Consider the following 20,444-nt stretch of genomic DNA (forward strand, 5'->3'; position numbering starts at 1 on the left):
AAGATACATTTGCCGAAAAGATACATTAGGCTATACATTTTTAAAAGCATTAGACCGGATGCATGCCTTAATCGTAATAGTTTTACATTGTATAAAATTGCTGAGATCCTTGTTCCCACTGATGCTCAAAATGTGATTCATCCCGGAGAAGGTTGTAGCACTTGCATGATACAATATTACTCCTTATGATACAGTTAGTGTTATTGGAAACTTTAAACCACTGGACATCTGATTCACAGGGCCATCAGAAGATTTTTTGGGAGATAAGATTATTTATGTGTATGTATTTATATCAAGAATTGAATAAGCAAATAACGAATTTAAACAGACTGAAATCAATGAATAAGATATGGTCATTAGGTTAGTTATACGTCTAAACATATGCTCGTACATTTAAATATACATATATTCCAATTATTTATAATATAAAATGTATCATTATTAAATCCAAACACTTGCATAGTAGGCTAGCCTAAGCCTTTTGGAAGCCACTGGTTATAAAATGTATATTTTCTCAATGACTAATGTACACATTTAAAGTAAAGTGCTTTAAATTTAAAGTACACCTTTTTACATTAGATAAATTTAGCCTAAATATATATTTAGACATACACTGTATTTTTAAAGTTCAAAACAGTTTGTCAATCGTACATATAAAAAATTCATGCAAAATAATTTTTAATAAGCCATATACTTCCAGATTACCGTGAATTCCTCTAAATGAATCTGCACGTGGTTCTCGTTGCGGTGTCCCTTGGACTCTCCGTCTGGACTTCTGACTGCGCTCCCGGACACACGGACGCGCCGCTGCCGGTTCTGATGCACGTAGGAGAGGAGTACCGGATCCGCCTTGACAACAGCCCTAGCGCGCCTGACCGGAGAGCACCGTCGCGCATTCAGCTGCAGCTCACACAGCGGCTGTCAGGAGGTCAGATCGGAGGTGTCGGTAACGGGATCCTGAGCAGCCCAGAGGAGCGCGAGCGCCGGTCGGAGGACCCGCCGATCTCGCTGGATCTGACTTTTCACCTGCTGCGCGAGGTGCTGCAGATGGCGAGAGCCGAGCAAATGACCCAGCGCGTAACCCACAACCGCAAGATCATGGACGATTTAGGAAAGTGAAACATGAATGACTCACAAAATGGGTGTCAGTTTCCAGTGTAAAAAAGAAAATATGCATTAGGCTAACATTTTAAGCATATCTTATTCTTTAAAAAACATACCTTCACATTACATTTACTCTAAGAAATGCTGGGTTGTTTAAACCCAAACTGGGTGAAATACGGACAAACCCAAACATTGGGTTAAATTTAATCCTATATTTAAAAAATGAACCCATCAGTTGGTTTGGTCTGTATTACACCCAAAATTGGGTTGAAATAACCCAGCATTTTTTAAAGTGTTCCTTAAAAAGTAATGCATTGCTAAAAAAGTGATTTAAGACTGTAACATAGGCTCATTACTTTTTCCTACTGTTTTTAATACAGTATGTTTGGATTTCTGATTTTTAAATACTTTGTGTTTACTATCTTTCTATTCCTTTATGCTTTTCCTTCCTCTGTTTAATAGAAAAAAGCATGAACTCAATATGGACATATTACACAGTATACAAAAGACAAGATTTAGGCTTCACTTATATCATTGTTTATTTTGCACTTTAGTCTTCTACTTCAGAAAGAAATGATTTTTTTTTTCTTATTTAGCTCTTAAATGTATATTTATTATTGGAAAAGTAATACAATATTAATTTTGATGTACAACAGGCTTTTCTGGAACGTTAACTTTGGTGTTGCAGGTCTATCAAGTCTTGGGTTACTTTGGCATATTTAACCAGGAGAAAGAGAAAACGTGGCGTTGTCCGTCATCAGATGTCTGGCCGGGACCAGAGGTTACCTGAATGAATGCGAAAGAAGAAGAAAATGAGATGGATAGATAGATAAATGAATAACAAGAAGGACAGACAGAGCTGAAGATCTGACTAGAAATGTTTACAGAATTTATAATGTGGTCACATGAATTATACTGAACTGAGAGAATTTGGCAATTTTGCAATTGTCACAATAATGGAAATACAATTTTGGTTTTATCCCTACCTCTTTTGGATCAAATCTCAAGCTTTCTGACAACCAGCCTGTTTCTCATGTTTAAATTCACTTCAGATGATGGACTTGTATTGATGTTAGTCATTGCCATTATTCTGTACTTTATGAACTGAATTTAACAAAGCACACATGAGAATAAAAATGTGAAATAATGTTATTCAATGCACATTCAAAATATATAATTTGAAGAAGAAAATCACTCTAACGGCAGGCTTTTTTTTATCTCAATTTCATGTAGCACTGTAAATTAATAAATAAATAAATAACTATAGAATTGATATAAAGGTGTGTATTTTTGAAAAAGTGAATTACTTCAATTTGTGTCAATAATGGGATTTTATGAATTTGTTGTAGCTTTATTGACAAAAAATCTTTGGTAGTACAAGATTGTTAATACTTGTAATGCCATGTGTGGTTCACTTTGTTTCACAAAAAGTGTAATTTGACAAATTTTAAGTCCCATAACACATAATAAAAATACTAGAAAAGCGTCAGTATTTTGGTGTCAATGTAAGAAATGTACTTTTGTATTAAATGGCAATATGTTTTCCTGATTTTATAATGATTTTTTTGTCGCATCACTAACTGCATCTATTTTCTTAATTCATTAGAATACCAGAAACAATAATAACAACAAACTTTTTCAATTGTGTGTAAATTATACGTAAAACATGTTACTCACAACAGGGTTGGGCTGCAATAATTAAAAAATAATAACTTTTGTTAATTATGGCTCCTGATATTGTAATAATGGTCGCACATTACAAGAAGGTTCCATTAATTATTCTTAGTTAATGTATTTGCTGGGTGTCACAGTGGCTCAGTGGGTAGCACTGTTGCCTCACAGCAAGAAGGTTGCTGGTTCGAGTCCCGACTGGGTCAGTTGGCATTTCTGTGTGGAGTTTGCATGTTCACCCCGTGTTGGCGTGAATTTCCTCCGGGTGCTCCAGTTTCCCCCACAGTCCAAAGACATGCGCTATAGGTGAATTGAATAAACTAAAATGTCCGTAGTGTATGTGTGTGAATGAGTGTGTATGGATGTTTCCCAGTACTGGGTTGCAGCTGGAAGGGCATACGCTGTGTAAAACATATGAATGTAAATTTGATTATTGTTTTAATATATATATATATATATATATATATATATATATATATATATACGTTAGTTATTTGATCTATTTTTACTATGGAGAGTTCTGCAGTGACATATGAATTTCCCTTTGGGAACAAACAAATATGCTGGATAAGTTGCCGGTTCATTCCCCCGTGGTGACCCCTGATAAATAAAGGGACTAAGCCCAAGGAAAATGAATGAATGATGTAGTCACTATCAAGAACTAAGATTGTACAATACTTTTACAGCATTTATTAATCTTAGTTCGACATTTACTAATGCATAGCCAAAGTTGATAATGCACTCAGTTAACAAGAACTAACAATGACTTTATTTCCATTATCTAACATTAGCAAAGATGAATAATACTGTAATAAATGTATTGTTCATTATTTGTTCATGTTATTAAATACATTAACTAACATTAGCTAATGCAACTTTATTGTAAAGTGTTACCGTAACAATGACTACTATTGTCAGTTAATAGAATTCATGTTAAAAGTACAGTTGATGTCAGAATTATCAGCCCCCCCTTTGAAATTTTTTTTTCTTTTTTAAATATTTCCCAAATTATATTTAACGGAGCAAGGAAATTTTCACAGTATGTCTGATAATATTTTTTCTTCTGGAGAAAGTCTTATTTGTTTTATTTCAGCTAGAATAAAAAGCAGTTTTTAATTTTTAAAATCCATTTTAAGGTCAAAATCAGTAGCTCCTTTAAGCTATATTATTTTCGATAGTCTACAGAACAAACAATCGTTATTCAATAACTTGCCTAATTACCCTAACCTGCCTAGTTAACCTTATTAGCCTAGTTAAGTCTTTAAATGTCACTTTAAGCTGTATAGAAGTGTTTTGACAATATCTAGTCAAATATTATTTTATTTTTTATGTCATCATGTCAAAGATAAAATAAATCAGTTATTAGAAATGAGTTATTAAAACTATTATGTTTAGAAATGTGTTGAGAAAAATCTCTCCGTTAAACAAAAATTGGGGAAAAAATAAACAGGGGGCTAATAATTCTGACCTCAACTGTATGTCATGATCTGACTCTTCTTATAAGCTCTGAGGATGTGAAATCTATTTTTTTACAACGTTTTGTTGTTGACTAATCTAAATGTCTCTGATTAGCTACTGCATTCAGTGCTGTGACAAAAATCACAGAAAGAAATCTGATGCAGTGTGTAAACAAACTTTTCATTACGTTTCACACATTTATAGCATTTATATTCATTTTGGTGACATTTTTGCTACGTTTTAATTATTTGCTACTTTGTTTTTATTATTTGCTAATTTAGACTGATTGCAAACACAGTAGCCTCTGCTTTATGATCATTAATGTCTTCAGAGCAGCTGTGTCTTTCAATATTTTACTGCGAAATCCTTAAAAATATTACTAAACGATCATAATCGCAGGCCATCACTTATATGGAACAGAATTTGAAAGATAAAAGCTCTTACCTGTGCTTGTGCATCTGAGGAAGTGATGTTAGCGGAGTCTGGAGTGTGTGTAACTATGGGCGTGTTCTCTGTCGGGTTTGTGTTTGCTGATTGGCTGGGCTTTGTTGACGTTTGGATGGTGTCAGCTGCCATTGGTGGAGGATGTGGCACAGGGGTTTGTCTCTGCTGAACTGGGGCAGGTGTGGCTCCTGAAGATGCCTGAGTCTCAGGATTTGCAGTTATTTCTTCATCGTCATCGTCATCATCATCATTGTCATCCCCATCTGTAATAACTAATGGTTATTCACCTTTTATTCCAACCCAGGCTCATTCTAATCATGTACCCCTATATACATTTCTGAAGAGCGCCAAATAGTTTTTTTTTTTTTGCAGTTTTTATTTTCGCGAACGCACCAGAGGCCGCTGTGTACGGTTTTTGAGATCTCAAATTTCTCTCGCGATTGCCATTCGCACCTGCTGCTCTCGCGTAAATCCACCAGAGGCCACTGACGACTGACTGACTGACTGACAGACCAACCGATCCCCCCACGACCCCTTCCCTAAACCCAACCAGTAGTCTTTTTAAAAGCACCGATTGACCCGGCCACCCACTTCCCAAAACCCAACAGACAGTGTTTTCAAAAGCAAACCAGAAAAAGAAAAAAGATTTTACCACATTCTCACCATGTTATTTATTTGTTTGTTTTATTTTTTGGCTTTTGTTTTTGTCTTACCGATATAACAGTCAACTCACAAATCCTCTGAGGTATGCAACGAGCTACTGGACAAACTGGTAACAGCGGGAAAGCCGTCCATATGGAGGTAAGCGGCTAGCTGGTAAGCGCAAAAAGGAACGGCGACATACCACCCCTTAGCGTTCGTTTTAAAGACGAAATGCAGCCATACACACTTCTGGCTACATAATTCGCGATCTCCAGAAACATATATAGGGCCACATTTTCAGAATGAGCCTATATTGTTTTATTTACCAGATTCTATTAGGACTTCTGACTTATTTGCCAATGAGGGCTGAATGATATTGGAAAATTCTTTGACATTGCAATATTTAGTTTTTCTGCAATATATATATATATATATATATATATATATATATATATATATATATATATATATATATATATATATATATATATATATATATATATATATATATATATATTTATATATATTGCGATACAAGTACAATTTCACCAGATGATTTAACTATCTCTATTTAAAAAGAATGTATAATTTTAGATTGATTGGTAATGTTCTGTAGGTTAGTACATATGCATAAAATGTTATAAACGAGCATAGATACATACATACTCTAACAGTATTCAGGTATGCAGTAATTGAATACTCAAATGCCAAATAGTACTGCACAGTCTTCGTTTTATTAATAATTCAATAAAGCTATTATATCGTCACCTTGGAATTATAAGGTTCTATCTGCGTTCTGAATTATTTTGAGATATTGAGCTTCAAAGTTTTTGCATTCCATATAGCAAACAGTATGTGTGTAACATTTGTTTTTAAATAAAAAGTCTTAAAATGTAAACAACTTATAAAAACGTTATAATATAAATAAGTTGTCATTTAATAAGAATATGTCAATAACTCAATTTTGACAAAAATGTCAGATAACCTTATAATTCTAAGGTGTTGATATAGCGATAGCTATTAAAGTTACAATCGGTACAATATCTTAGGCCTGAATTCTTTTAAAATCCTCATACATTCACAGACTTCAAAAACCCATGCAAATGTTGAGCTATAATCCAGACGCTGGATTAACATTGCAGATTCTGCGATATGATTATTGAGAAAGATCATATTGTGATATTGATCCTGAAATTATGTGCCCCTATATACATTTCTGGAGAGCACCAAATACGTCCCAGGAGCTACGTTTTTTTGCAGTTTTTGTTTTCGTGAATCTGCCAGAGGCCACTGTGTGTGCTTTTTGAGATCTCAAATTCTCTCTGCTGTTCTCATGTAAATCCACCATAGGCCACTGTTGACTGACTGACTAAATGACTGACTGACTGACCGACCGACTAATCCCCCCACCCTTCTCTTTCCCTAAACCCAACCGATAATGTTTAAAAAAGCACAGATTGACAAGTGACCACCCACTTCCCTAAACAAGCAATTCAGAAAAAGAATAGCCCTCTCGACAGCCTGATTTTTACCACGTTCTCACCCTGTTATTTACTTGTTTATTTTAAATTTTGACTTCTGTTTTTGTCTTACCCGCTTTCTGGAACAGTTCATCAACAGACTCAAACCCCGTTGTTGTGATCAACTCTGCTCTGCCTCTCAAGTCCGCTGACGTACCTGTAGAGCTACCGCACAAACTGGTAACAGTGGAAAAGCCGTCCATACAGAGGTAAGCGGTCAGCTGGTAAGCACGAAAGAGAACAACTTCATACCGGCCTGTATTGCTTGTTTTAAAGACGAAATGCAGACACATAATTCGCTATCTCCAGAAATGTACATAGGGCTACTTTTTCAGAAAGAACCTATGTTTCAACGATGTGCAGCCCTAAGGAAAAGGACTTGGAATAACAAACAGTCAAACTACTTTCTCTACAAACAAGTGTGTTTATGACTAAATATAAGATAATACCAGTTTGCAACATCAATCAGCATAACAAACTTGTTTTTTTTTAAAGTTTAGTGAATGAGAACAGAAGTCTTAGGCCAGTTAGGTTCCAATTGCTGTGCCGGCTTTTACATTAAAGAATAAGGTCAATAAAGGGACAGACTGAAATTAAACTGAAAGGATTAGAGTTGGTTTACCCTTGATAAAGTCTATGCTGAGTATTGCTCTTCGTTCCGACTGGAAGTTTGCAGAGAAATGATCCATGTTTTCATATCCACGCTCCACTTTTTCTAAGTGAGACACATTCCGGCTTTCTGCTATCCTGAGGTTAAAGAGATGAGAATGAATAAGTTGACGTAATAAAGAGCTTTTCAAAGTTGATGTAGAATAAAGATGATTATCTGGTTCTTACTGTTGTAGCAGAGGCTTCGTGTTCTGTTAGAGAGACATTTTGATTAGAGATTTCACTAGGAAAAACTTGCATGGTTGCATATTTAACTCCTTTTTTAAAAAATAAAAAAAGCATGCAAGAGGATAATGGAGAACTTTGTCGACCTGCAGGAAGATGGCCATCTCAGATTCCTCCATGGTCTGAATTCCTGTCTCCACTAGTTTAGCTGAGTTGTCCAGATGCTCTCTGTACCTGTAACATTATGAAAACATAAATATATTTAGTAGTGGAGAAATTTGTTGTAATTATCATTAAAAAGAGAGACAGAAATAATATATTTTTATAAAACAGAAGGCAACAATTTAGTCCTCATGAAAAAGTCTTATCTCCCCGTGTTCACGTGGGTTTAATCTGTTTATTCATCAGGGGTCGCCACAGCGGTATAAACCACCAACTTATCCAGCATATGTTTTACACAGCGGATGGCCTTCCAGCTGCGATCCAGTACTGGAAAACATCCATATACATTCTTTCACACACATACACTACGGACAATTTAGTTTATTTAATTCACCTATGTCTTTGGACAGTGGGGGAAACCAGAGCACCCGGAGGAAACCCACGCAACCACGGGGAGAACACGCAAACTCCTCACAGAAATGCCAACTGACCCAGCCGGTACTCGAACTAGCGACCTTCTTGCTGTGAGGCAACAGTGCTAACCACTAAGCCACCGTGTCGCCTATAGATAAAATATAATCTTTAAATTATATATATATATGTATATATTTATGCTCATTTATCACCTGTCCTAGAGAATATGGACTGTACACTGATTTTGTTCTGTGTGTTCATGTGCATGTACTTGCGCTGTAGGCCACTGATATAATCCAGCTTCTCCTGCTGTTCTGCTGTGATCTTCAGCGTTAGATCTCCTCTGCGTTCTTCCAGAAGAGCATACAGACGATCAAACCACTCGCAAACACGAGACTTCTGCCTTCGACCATTTTCCTGCACACAAACACATATGCACTGACATCACTACATAAAATTACACAGTAAAATACCTGTACATTGAAGCGGGCCTATTATGCAAAAATCTAAAAATTTTGACAGTTATGTGGCAACACTGTCAATAAAGCACAACTCAATATGTGTGCTAAATATTTGCTAAATAATTTAAATAGATTTTAATGTTATATATTTGAATAAATAATTAGTTAAATAAAATAATGAATTAATTATATTTTTAAAATTACACTTGATAAAAACAGTCTGCAGAAACACTTTGACTGACATTCTCTCTTTGTAGATGGCATCAGGGGGGGAAAGCCCTGCCCATAAGTGACGATCTCGCCCTCATTAGCATAGACAGCCCTAAGTGAGAAGCAGCCAAACCTGACAAAGACAAAGGACTCGATTTTAACGATCTAGACGCAAAGTCAAAAGCGCATTGCTCAAAAGCATTAAGGGCTTGTCCGAATCCACTTTTGCTATTTTAAGGACAGAAAAATACGCTCTACGCCCTGGCGCACGATCTAACAGGGTTGTGGTTATTCTCTTAATGAGTTATGGGTGTGTTTTGAGAATAAAGGGATTTAAACCAATCAGAGTCTCATCTCCCATTCCCTTTAAGAGTCAGTTGCGTCTCGCCATGCTATTTACATGGTGGAATTTGTAAGTGGAAAAACAATTAAACCATTTGCATGAGGATAAAGAACGAGCTTCCTCCATTCAGCCTCTTTACTTTTCTTTCCTTTACTTTTACTCTTCACTTTACTCCTTTACTTTCATGGATGAGGAAACGGTGTTGTACGCACTCCACTGAAGACATCCATTAGCCTACATATTTAATTTTGTTTGTTATGCGCAAAGATTTTTTTCAAAACTATTTCTAAATTCAGTTCTAATTTCCAGCAAACAAATAAGTGAACAATAATAACAAAGTGTGGTCAAAAACCTGAGTTATAGCCAAGCACACATCCTATTCCTATGCCCCATATGGTGTTGCATACGTCTCCAAAACCCCACAGGTGGACAAATCTAAGCTTGTTTTTATTAAAGCAAATACAAATATGCATATAACAAAAAATAATACTAATAATAATAACATTATACAAATGCAAATTGTCATGAATAAACTGAGAAAAGCACCCCAAGCTGAAGAATGCATGGAGGCAGTGGCTTTTATATTTATGCAGAAAATAATCATTTTTTGTAACATTTTAATCCTTTAAATTTTTTTATTTGTAAAGATATTAGGGTATAGCTGTAAATCCTGTGTGTATTAAGCAATGTGTAAGCATTTGGATCAATACAGGAGCATAACTAACATGCTCTGCGCTGAACTTTAGACCTGCTTTCACCTGGTCAATGGCGCGGTCTATTTTAGTTCCTCAAAATATCAACGCTCCAACAATGTGCCTTAACACACCTCCTTTATAGACCAACACACCCTGAGTCCACAAAGTGGCGCAAATGAATTTACTATTTAAACAACGTGGTGCAAAATGTGAAAATTATTGTTGCGCTGGTCTAAAAAAATAGCAAAATATCGCGCCATACACGTCTTGCACCTTATTGCGCCGTGTGTATGATAGGGCCCATAGTCACCAACTAAGTAGAGGAATCATAAATGTCAAGTTTTAAGTTGCATAAATCAACATTGTATTCTCCATAAACTACCTTCTTCTGAACCACTTCTTTGGACTTTTTCAGTTTTTCACAAAGAAACATTAGTCCTGTTTTGACTCTGCCTCTATGCTGACGCATAGGCATTTGTAGCTCTGCCCATTTTTGAAAAGAGAACAATCTCATTTGAATTTTAAAGCAAAAGCCACAAAAACCACACAGATTGGATCAAAGCCTAAAAGGAGCAGTTTCAAAGAGTGAGGTGTTTTGAGCTGAAATCTCAGAGACACACTCCAGGGACATCAGAGACTTATCTTGTAAAAGGGGGCAAAATAGTTCCCCTTTAACAGTTTTCCATATGGTGTGATTCATGGGCTTTTCCATTTATTTATGCTTTTAAATTGCATTATGAGACCTTGTTCTTTCCACCAACAAATTTTGGTGTTGAAAAGTTTAAGAAAAGTTACTTTGATTGCTTTAAACTGATTTTATTCTAGCCTAAATAAAACAAATAAGACTTTCTCCAGAAGAAAAAATATTATCAGACATACTGTGAACATTTCTTTGCTCTGTTACACATCATTTAGAAATATAAAAAAAAGAAAGAAAAAAAATTCAAAGGGGAGCTAATAATTCTGACTTCAACTGTACACACACACACACACGCACACACACACACACACACGCACACACACACACACACACACACACACACACACACACACACACACACACACACACACACACACACACACACACACACACACACAAGACAGACCTCTACAGATCTGCAGGTTTCCTCCAGCTGACTGATGATGCCCTGAATTCTGTCATTGTTGCCAACTAACAGACCAACGCCATCGGACAGCTCTGTCTGTAGATGCAAATATAAACTGGTCAGTCATCATGAAGAGAGCAGTGGAGAGAGATGAAGCAGAACGATGGGTAAAAGTCTTACTTTCTGGGACTCGTAGACAGATTTCAGTGGAGCGACCTCACAGGTCTGATGACTCCCAAACACTTTGCATAACGAACAGGTGGGAACAGAGCACGTCACACAGTAGATATTAATCCTCTCGTCCTTATGCTCCTCACACATCAACACCTCTTCCTTCACTTGTGGCTCAGGTTTACTGCTGCTTACACACAATCAGAGAGATTTTACTAAACCCTTGAGCATCTGTAAGAAATGGGTTATTTTGTTTTGTTTTTCTCCTGTTTCACTCAGCAAATGACCAAATGAGCGGAGAAGGGTCTCATGAAGACAGTAGAATAGGAGGTAGAATATTGATGCTACATAATCATGCTGACGCTACAAACCTCAAATTTGTGCTTTGCAATCAGAAATAATGTGCACCTAGTTGCGGCCTGATCAACTCACTCTTCTCTCTTACCTAATAGGCCGATCTTTGGCCAGCACCCAGATTTTGACTATTAAGGTGAGGGTTTCTTGCTAAAGCATTGGAAGCTCAGTCGTGGGATAAGTACACATCACCCGGCATTCATAGACACACGTGTTGGTTTTCCTATGTGACTGCAACGGGCTCCCCATTATTTAAAGCGGAAAATGATGGCACATCTCTGAGGTTGTATATACTTATATCAACTTGCTTGGGGTTTCATTATCTGTCTTTTATTAATGTAATCATAATTACTCATCTTTATTTCGCATTATAAGCCTTTTATGCAATTGTATTGTATTTCGGTTATTGATGTTTATGAGTATGATGATTTATGATTATTGACTATTATTGTGATAACTGATATCAGCTGTGTGTGCCAGTATAAAACAGATGTCTGCTTGATTAGTATGGTGTATGGACCATGATGGGGACCTTCTCTTGTCGATTAGCACCACACTTGTCTCACTTGCATAAACACAAACGATGCTAAAACCCTTTTGGTGTGCATACTAAAATTTGGAGCAAACTAAAACAGCATCCTTATGGAGATATTTTTATTTTAGTTTTTTGTTTTTTGTGATCAGCTTGGCTGGTAATGAAATAAGATGAATTCTCATTTTGTTTTAAAAATGTTCTTACTAGGTACAAAAAAAGAATTCCTCTCAGGACCATCAGGAATATGTTTCTGCTAAAACACATTTTAAAAATATGTCTTTGTTAACAGTTTCTTTTCAAAATAGGCCTGCACATTATATCGTTTTAGCATCGATATCGCAATGTGCACATCCGCAATAGTCACTTCACACGATTTGCAATGTTGAGTTGGAATTGTATAGTTAGGATTATATATTATTATATTGAAAATATATAGCCACAGTCTAAAATACATGACATTTGTGGAGTTTACCCTTAATGGAGTAAAACATTATCGTTTGCACATGTTTTTAAGTGTTTAGAGCATTCAGACAAAGTTTTTAATACAATAGAATTATATTATATTAGTTTACATTTTATTCTATTCTATTCTATTAGTTTCTATTCCACTAGTTTCTATTCTGTTAGTTTCTTTATTCTATTATATTTTATTCTGTTCTAAACTGTTAGTTTCTTTATTCTATTCTATTTTATTCTGTTCTGTTAGTTTCTATTCTATTCTCTTAGTTTCTATTCTATTCTATTAGTTTCTATTCTATTTGTTTCTATTAGTTTCTATCCTATTAGTTTCTATTCATTTCTACTCTATTCGTTTCTTTATTCTACTCTATTCTATTTTATTATATTATATTAGTTTATATTGTATTGTATTGTAATCTATTCTATTAGCTTCTATTCTATTCAATTCTATTCTATTCTATTCTAATTATAACCATAAAGCACTGTTTATTTCACTCTTATATTTGCATATTACATTTCATGCATGATTTGTTCCCCTACAAAATCATGCCAATTGATTGAAAATTAATATACATTGTTTCCAAATAGGGCTATTCAATTAATCTGGTGAAATTGTTTTTATATTGCAATATATATTTATTGCAGAAATACTAAATATCACAATGGCCGATTTATTCTAATATCGTGCAGCCCTACTTTTAATGAATGTTTCATTTGTGATATTTTGCCACATTTTTTAGGTTTGGCATGTGAAGCAAACACTCACTTTTGGCTATTTTCTGCTTTAGAGCACTACAGGTGACATGAATTAAATTGATGTAATTATTATAATGTGGATGTGTTGGTATGGACATTACAGTTTGTTATATTAAATTTTTATCTGACATTCCACAAGAAAATGAATAATGCATCAACATGAATGTTGTTGTTTTTTCATTTACAATCAGGACTGTAATAATCCAAAATCTTCTTAATCTTTAGTGTATTGAATATAAAAAACAGTGGCTTAATGTCATCTAAACAAACTGTAAAGGGTTAAAATACTTTAAATGAATTAATTTTTCAAAGGTATCATCAGGAATGATGCTAGTAAAGAAATCTACATCTGTGAAGTGTGATAATTATTAAAATATGAGACTTTATGATGTTTTCTGACAGATATTTTTGTACTCTCAGTGACCTATGTGTACCTTTTAAAATGTACACACAATGGTTAAATTGTCTTTCTCTACATGCTAGGTTACTTCAACATAAATTATTATTAAAATTGTCAAACATTTTAAAATATAACCTTCAGAAATATACAATTTTCCATGAAAAGTTCCCTTCCAATAAAAGTAGCATAATGAAACAATGTGAAATGATTTTTATCCAAAAGTTCAGAATAAAAACAAAAAACTGTATAATAGGTCACCACAAAGAAAGCGGTGTGTGTGTGTGTGTGTGTGTGTGTGTGTGTGTGTGTGTGTGTGTGTGTGTGTGTGTGTGTGTGTGTGTGTGTGTGTTGGGGCAACTGATAAACACAGAAAGTGTGTCTGAAATAGCTCCTGTCACACTGACCTACTTATAGTCTATCACACACAAACCGACCATATGCTGAAATAGAATAAAATAGAATAGAATAGAGTAAAATAGAACAGAATTGAATAGAATAGAGTAAAATAGAATAGAATAGAATAGAATAGAATAGAATAGAATAGAATAGAATAGAATAGAATAGAAACAAACCGAATAGAATAGAATAGAATAGAATAGAATAGAATAGAATAGAATAGAATAGAATACAATACAATACAATACAATACAATATATTAGAAAATAATAGATTAGAAACGAATAGAAATAAAAAATGAATTGAATAGAATAGAATAGAAACTAATAGAATAGAAATGAATAGAAAAAAATTGAAACACAAAAACAAATAGAAAAGAAATGATTAGAATAGAAATGAATATAATAGAATTAAATGGAATAGAAACAAAACTAAACAAATAGAACAAAATAGAAACTAATAGAATAGAGCAGAATAGAATAGAAACAAATAAAATAGAATAAAAATGAAAAGAAATGAATAGAATAGAATAGAATAGAATAGAATAGAATAGAATAGAATAGAAACTAAACAAATAGAATAAAATAGAAACTAATAGAATAGAATGGAAACGAATAGAAAAGAATATAATAGAATAGAATAGAAACAAATAAGATAGAATAGAATAGAATAGAATAGAATAGAATAGAAACTAAACAAATAGAATAAAATAGAAACTAATAGAATAGAATGGAAACGAATAGAAAAGAATATAATAGAATAGAAACAAATAGAATAGAATAGAAACAAATAAGATAGAATAGAATAGAATAGAATAGAATAGAATAGAATAGAATAGAATAGAATAGAATAGAAACTAAACAAATAGAATAAAATAGAAACTAATAGAATAGAATGGAAACGAATAGAATATAGAACAGAACAGAATAGAAACAAATAGTATAGAATAGAAACAAATAAAATTAAATAGAAATGAATAGAATAGAATAGAATAGAAACAAATAGAAATGAATAGAATAGAATAGAATATAAACGAATTGAATAAAATAGAAACAAATAGAAACGAAAAGAAACTAATAAAATAGAATAGAATAGAATAGAATAGAATAGAATAGAATAGAATAGAATAGAATAGAATAGAATAGAAATGTTTAAACAGCATGAACGATTAAAGAAAAGAATGTGAAGCTCTAAGTTTCAGTTACAGTAACAGTACCTGCTGGACTCCTGTTTGTACATGTCTATGATATTCTCCACCAGCAGGTTCCTCTGCAGGCCATAGACCCCATGTCTGTCCAGAACCACTTCATGCCTACACGAGGGACAGCGGAACCGGCCGCCGGAGCCCAATGAAGAGCCTCCTCGTGTGGGCAGGTAGGGGTTTGAGGCCTGAAACACACAAATATTTTTATATTTAATATATACAATTTACATTATTTAATAATCATGATAAAATAAAATAATAGTATGACAGTGTGGTTATGTTTATTTTTGTCTAGCTCAGCTCCTAACTATTAAATGATCCAATTAAATAAATAACTATTACATGTAATAAGCTGTCTTGAATATACAGGGGCTGTTTTAAATCAATGCTGTTGTGTTGGAACATGTTAGAGAGCAATCTAGCCATTTTAAACTGGTAACCACCATGACATGTTCTACTAAAAAAACAGCAACATACATATCAGCTGGTCATACAAACCTCTCCGGCGAGTTGTTATACAGTGATACAGTTTTGTTCAAACAATACCTGAAAGATGTCGTTGGCACATTTGCGGCAGAGGTTGTGCTGGCACGGTAAAATGACCACCGGTTTGGTGAAGATCTCAAGGCAAATGGGGCAAATGAGCTGCCTCTCCAAACTCTCCATGGTGTCGCGCGAACTACTGCGGCAGTAATCCAAAGCCACGCTCATCACCCGGAGTGCGCGCGTTTGTTCAACACACTTCGGTGTGTGTTGCGTGTATTTGTTTTTATTTTCTTTTTGAACAAATGCTGTATGTTGTACTGTGGAGCTTGTTCGACATGAACGGTAAAACGCGTCGTCACCTTCCTCCACTCACTCGTGTAGTGTCCGGTCTGTTTTTAGAAAGAGTACGTCAAGGTTGCCATGATTACGTGACCATATATGAAAGCTGCTCTGATGCGCGAGACCGGACAGCTGTCTGTCTGTCTGCCCCCAACACAATTGAGCGGCCAAACAGAGATCCAGCCAGTGGCGTAAAAAATACTGCACTCTTCCAGTAATCCAAACAAATCATCTATTCCAATAAAAGTTTAATGATAGATAATTTTTTTGGTAATATAACAATGTCAAGTACAGTCACTGACCTGCCACTGTTAAAAGCCAAACTTGACCCACTTATTCAAAATGGCTTTTAAAGGGGACCTATTATGGCCATTTTTACAAGATGTAAAAATGTTCGCTGATGTCTGTAGAGTGTGTATGTGTGAAGTTTCAGCTCAAAACACCACACCTATATGTTTTTATTACTCTTTTAAATGCCCATATAAGGCCTTGATCCAAATTGTGCTGCTTTGATGACTGTCGCTTTAAATTCAAATTAGATGATGCTTTTTTTTAGAAGAGGGCGGAGCTACAAACGCCTATGCATCAGTATATAGTGGCATATTCAAAACAGCATGAACAGAAGGCAGTTTATGGAGACTAAAATGTTCATTTGTGCATCCTAAAATTCAACATTTATATTGCCTCTAGTTGCTGACATTATCTTCAGCAGGTACAACATAAAAAACTAATGGCGGGTGGCTGCTTCTCACTCAGGGCTGTCTATACTAACAGTTTGGAGTGGAATCTGTGCCAATATTTTACAAACAAGTCCAGCATTTTGCAAACAAACACATTCTGCTTTGCAAAGAATCCATTGACTCGCAAACAAAAACCAAAACCACTCCGCAAAAGCAAATGTCAGTTTGAGCAAAATCCCAGTGGAGTTCAATTCAATTCAATTCATGTTTATTTCTATAGCGCTTTTACAATGTAGCTTGTGTCAAAGCAGCTTAATATAGAAGTTCTAGTAAATTGAAACTGCGTCAGTCCAGTTTTCATGTTTTACTATGGTGTTAACAAATAAATGTATAGTTATAAACAAATAAACATAATATTTTTATAAGTAAATTTCACAAATGCATACAGGCAGATTTTCTCACACATGGATGGAGGCAGATTTTCTCCCATGCATTTGGGCAGATTTTCTCACAAATGCACTTGGGCCATTTCCTACACCAAGGCAGCAGATGGCGCTGTGGGTCAATTTATGTTACTCTCCTGGGGAAATAACAGCCCCAATTGTTAACAACAGATAACAACAGAGGTTTGGTTGTGAAATATTGGCACAGATTTCACCTCATATGGTGAGGAAGAGATCATCACTAATGGGTGGGACTTTCCCGAGAGGGGTCTGGATGCAGACCTGGTGCAGTGCAATCTGAGCTGCATCCAATGCTTTTTGCTGGGCTCACCTTACCCCTTTTTACAAAAATGTTATAAGCTTTGAAACATTACATAAAGTAATAGTACAAAATTCAGATATATGCTATATCTAGGAACATTACAAGAAATGCAAAAACACAACCGGAAATTATAATAATGCAAAAATATAACAGGTGTGGAAAAAACAACAACAACAACAACAAAAGTATTACAAAATACTTATATACATATAAACAAAAATAATAACTTAGGATACAATCATCGACTTCAGCGGGGGATCAGTACCAGAGAAAAATTCCTTTTTCAACTTTTTCAAAGTTTCCATTTCTAATAAAAAGATACTGCATTTGGTATACATTTCGCAAATTTCTGTTATGATTAAAATATTTACCTTGTAAGATGTAGAAGTTTTTGTGTGTGAAAAAGTGCAAATGACATCTTTTAAAGATAGCCTGTAATTAACATTTCTTTGCCCAAATAACATGTCATTAACATCATTCCAAAATTTAAGAGAGACATCACCGTTATAGAAAAAATGAAATAAGTCTTCCTCATGTATATTACAAAATGTGCAAGTATGATCAACATCCATGACTTTAGATAAAGTTGCGTTGCAAGGATAAATTTTGTGAAGTATTTTAAAGTGCACTTCTTTAACCTTATTTAAAAGGCAAAATTTAAAGGGTACTGACCAGGTAGCTTTCCAATTAATATCAATAATGTTTTCATTCCAATAATATTTCCCTCTAGGGGATATTTTGTGTTTAGATTGAAACAATTGTCTAATTTTTTTATTATTATATGATGGAGAAAGTATGTCAAAACCGTCAATTTCTAATTCTGGGAGTATCTTTTTAACGCATCCATGAGAAAGGTGATTATTAATTACTTGTATTAAACCAACTGCAATAGCCTTAACCACTTGGTGAAATTCTTTAAAAGGAATTGGAAAGTTATGTATCCACATAAAATCTTCATAAGATAGCATGTTTCCATTATCATAGAACAAATCTGTAACAAAATATGTTTCTTTGAAGGCTCACCTAACCCCACCCCTAACCCTACCCCTCAGAGTGATGTCACTCACTTCATTTGAGTGCAATGTGTCTGACATTGCATCGCTGAGTGATGCAATCTCAGCTTGCATCATAAAGGCTGCATCCAGATACTATTGCTCTGATGACAAGGGGGTGAATGTCAATCAAAGTCTTTCTGCAGACTGTTTTTATGAAGTGTGATTTTAAAAAATAGAATAAATAAATTTTTACCATTAGAGGCTGACGTATTGACACACTGTTTCTACACAACTGTGTTTAAACCCCGTATAAAACTGATTTTTGCACGATAGGTCCCCTTTAATACTTAGAAGCACTAACAGATTTTCACTGTTTTAATATTTTATTTATTTTATTAACTTGTTTTGCATTATATAAATAATACTTCTTTGTAGTAAGGTGCTATATGAATAATTTGATAGTTCATATGATTTGATTTATAATATGATAATGCAAAACTAGGCTACGTAAAGATGCTAATAGATACCAGAATATGCATGGATACCAGTAAACCTATACGTATTAGAACTAACACATTTTATTAGCATGTATGTACTTATGGGGAGGTACAAACACTTAGACTTAAGTGTCCCACACATTATGTGGATCGTCACAGTCAAAAAAATGATTCATTGGATTTACTAAAATGATTTAAGACAAGTGTTTGCAACCAATTCAATTCACCTATACCGCATGTCTTTGGACTGTGGGGGAAACCGGAGCGCCCAGAGGAGGCCTACGCGGCACGGGGAGAACATGCAAACTCCACACAGAAATGCCAACTGATTCAGCTGGGGCTCGAACCAGCAACCTTCTTGCTGTGAGGCGACAGTGCTAACCACTGAGCCTCCATGCCGCCCCTATTTGTTATACATATATATATAGGATAAATTTACCAATTATTAAATAAATATATATTATGGTTAATTTTGTGGTGCTGCTTATTTCTCAAACACCCCTGCTAGTTTGCAGTCTGTCTTTATTCTTCAATAAATCAAAGAGCAGACAGAGTGCTCTGAGTAAAGCAGCACTGGGAATAGCTGTGAAAGCCGGTTTGGTGTCTTTTTACTGGCAGCATTGAAAAAAAAAACCACGGGCAAACAGAGAGACTTTTATAAGTGGAGCGGCAGGCCTCGATGCTGACAATTACACACTGCCTGAGAGAAGGCAGATTTTTGTTCTGTATAAGGAGAATTAGTCATGTTTTAACCATGGACTTACAGGGAATAGTGATTAAGTAACTAATTAACTAAATAAGTAGTTTACTTTTAAAATGTAATTAGATTACAAATTACATGACAAATGTTGTAGTCAGTAAAATAATCTCTGAGATTGCACATTATTTAGTTGTGTAATCTTAACTACTTGTCCAACTGCTTGTTAACGCAAATTTCTTATCAGCCAATCACATGGCAGCAACTCAATGCTTTTAGGCATGTAGACATGGTAAAGATGATTTGCTGCAATTCAAAGCGAGCATCAGAGGGGGGAAGAAAGGTGAGGAGTATTTTAGAAACTGCTGATCCACTGGGATTTTCACGCACAACCATCTCTAGGGTTTACAGAGAATGGTCAGAAAAAGAGAAAATATCAAGTGAGCGGCAGTTCTGTGGGCGCAAATGCCTTGTTGATGACAGAGGTCAGGGGACAATGGCCAGACTGGTTCAAGGTGATAGAAAGCCAACAGTAACTCAAATAACCACTCGTTACAACCCAGGTATGCAGAATAGCATCTCTGAATGCTCAACACTTAAACCTTGAGGCGTATGAGCTACAGCAGCAGAAGACCACCGGGTGCCA

The 20,444-nt window shown here is 34.9% G+C and overlaps 2 protein-coding genes across 2 annotated transcripts; one reads left to right on the forward strand and one right to left on the reverse strand.

The window, feature by feature from the left end:
• Positions 1-720: 720 nt before the first annotated feature.
• Positions 721-1,179, forward strand: LOC130236968 (corticoliberin-1). Its single transcript, XM_056467736.1, has one exon. The coding sequence runs from the start codon at positions 721-723 to the stop codon at positions 1,117-1,119; it is 399 nt and encodes a 132-aa protein (XP_056323711.1). The 3' UTR covers positions 1,120-1,179.
• Positions 1,180-1,625: 446 nt separating this feature from the next.
• Positions 1,626-16,206, reverse strand: trim55a (tripartite motif containing 55a). Its single transcript, XM_056479538.1, has 10 exons — positions 15,886-16,206; positions 15,352-15,524; positions 11,245-11,422; positions 11,065-11,160; positions 8,521-8,666; positions 7,820-7,907; positions 7,677-7,699; positions 7,462-7,586; positions 4,678-4,940; positions 1,626-1,890 (listed from the first exon to the last, which is right to left on the reverse strand). The coding sequence occupies exons 1-10, from the start codon at positions 16,048-16,050 to the stop codon at positions 1,810-1,812; spliced, it is 1,338 nt and encodes a 445-aa protein (XP_056335513.1). The 5' UTR covers positions 16,051-16,206; the 3' UTR covers positions 1,626-1,809.
• Between the last annotated feature and the right edge of the window lie 4,238 nt (positions 16,207-20,444).

Source organism: Danio aesculapii, chromosome 2, assembly GCF_903798145.1.
Source record: "Danio aesculapii chromosome 2, fDanAes4.1, whole genome shotgun sequence".
Lineage (NCBI taxonomy): Eukaryota > Metazoa > Chordata > Actinopteri > Cypriniformes > Danionidae > Danio > Danio aesculapii.

Coding starts and splice junctions, on each gene's coding strand:
- LOC130236968 (XM_056467736.1), top strand. CDS start 721: ATGAATCTGCACGTGGTTCTCGTTGCGGTGTCCCTTGGACTCTCCGTC.
- trim55a (XM_056479538.1), bottom strand. CDS start 16,050: ATGAGCGTGGCTTTGGATTACTGCCGCAGTAGTTCGCGCGACACCATG. Junction 7,700..7,819: donor AGATGGCCATCTTCCTGCAG/GTCGACAAAGTT, acceptor TCTCTCTAACAG/AACACGAAGCCTCTGCTACA. Junction 1,891..4,677: donor CCTCAGATGCACAAGCACAG/GTAAGAGCTTTT, acceptor GCATTCATTCAG/GTAACCTCTGGTCCCGGCCA.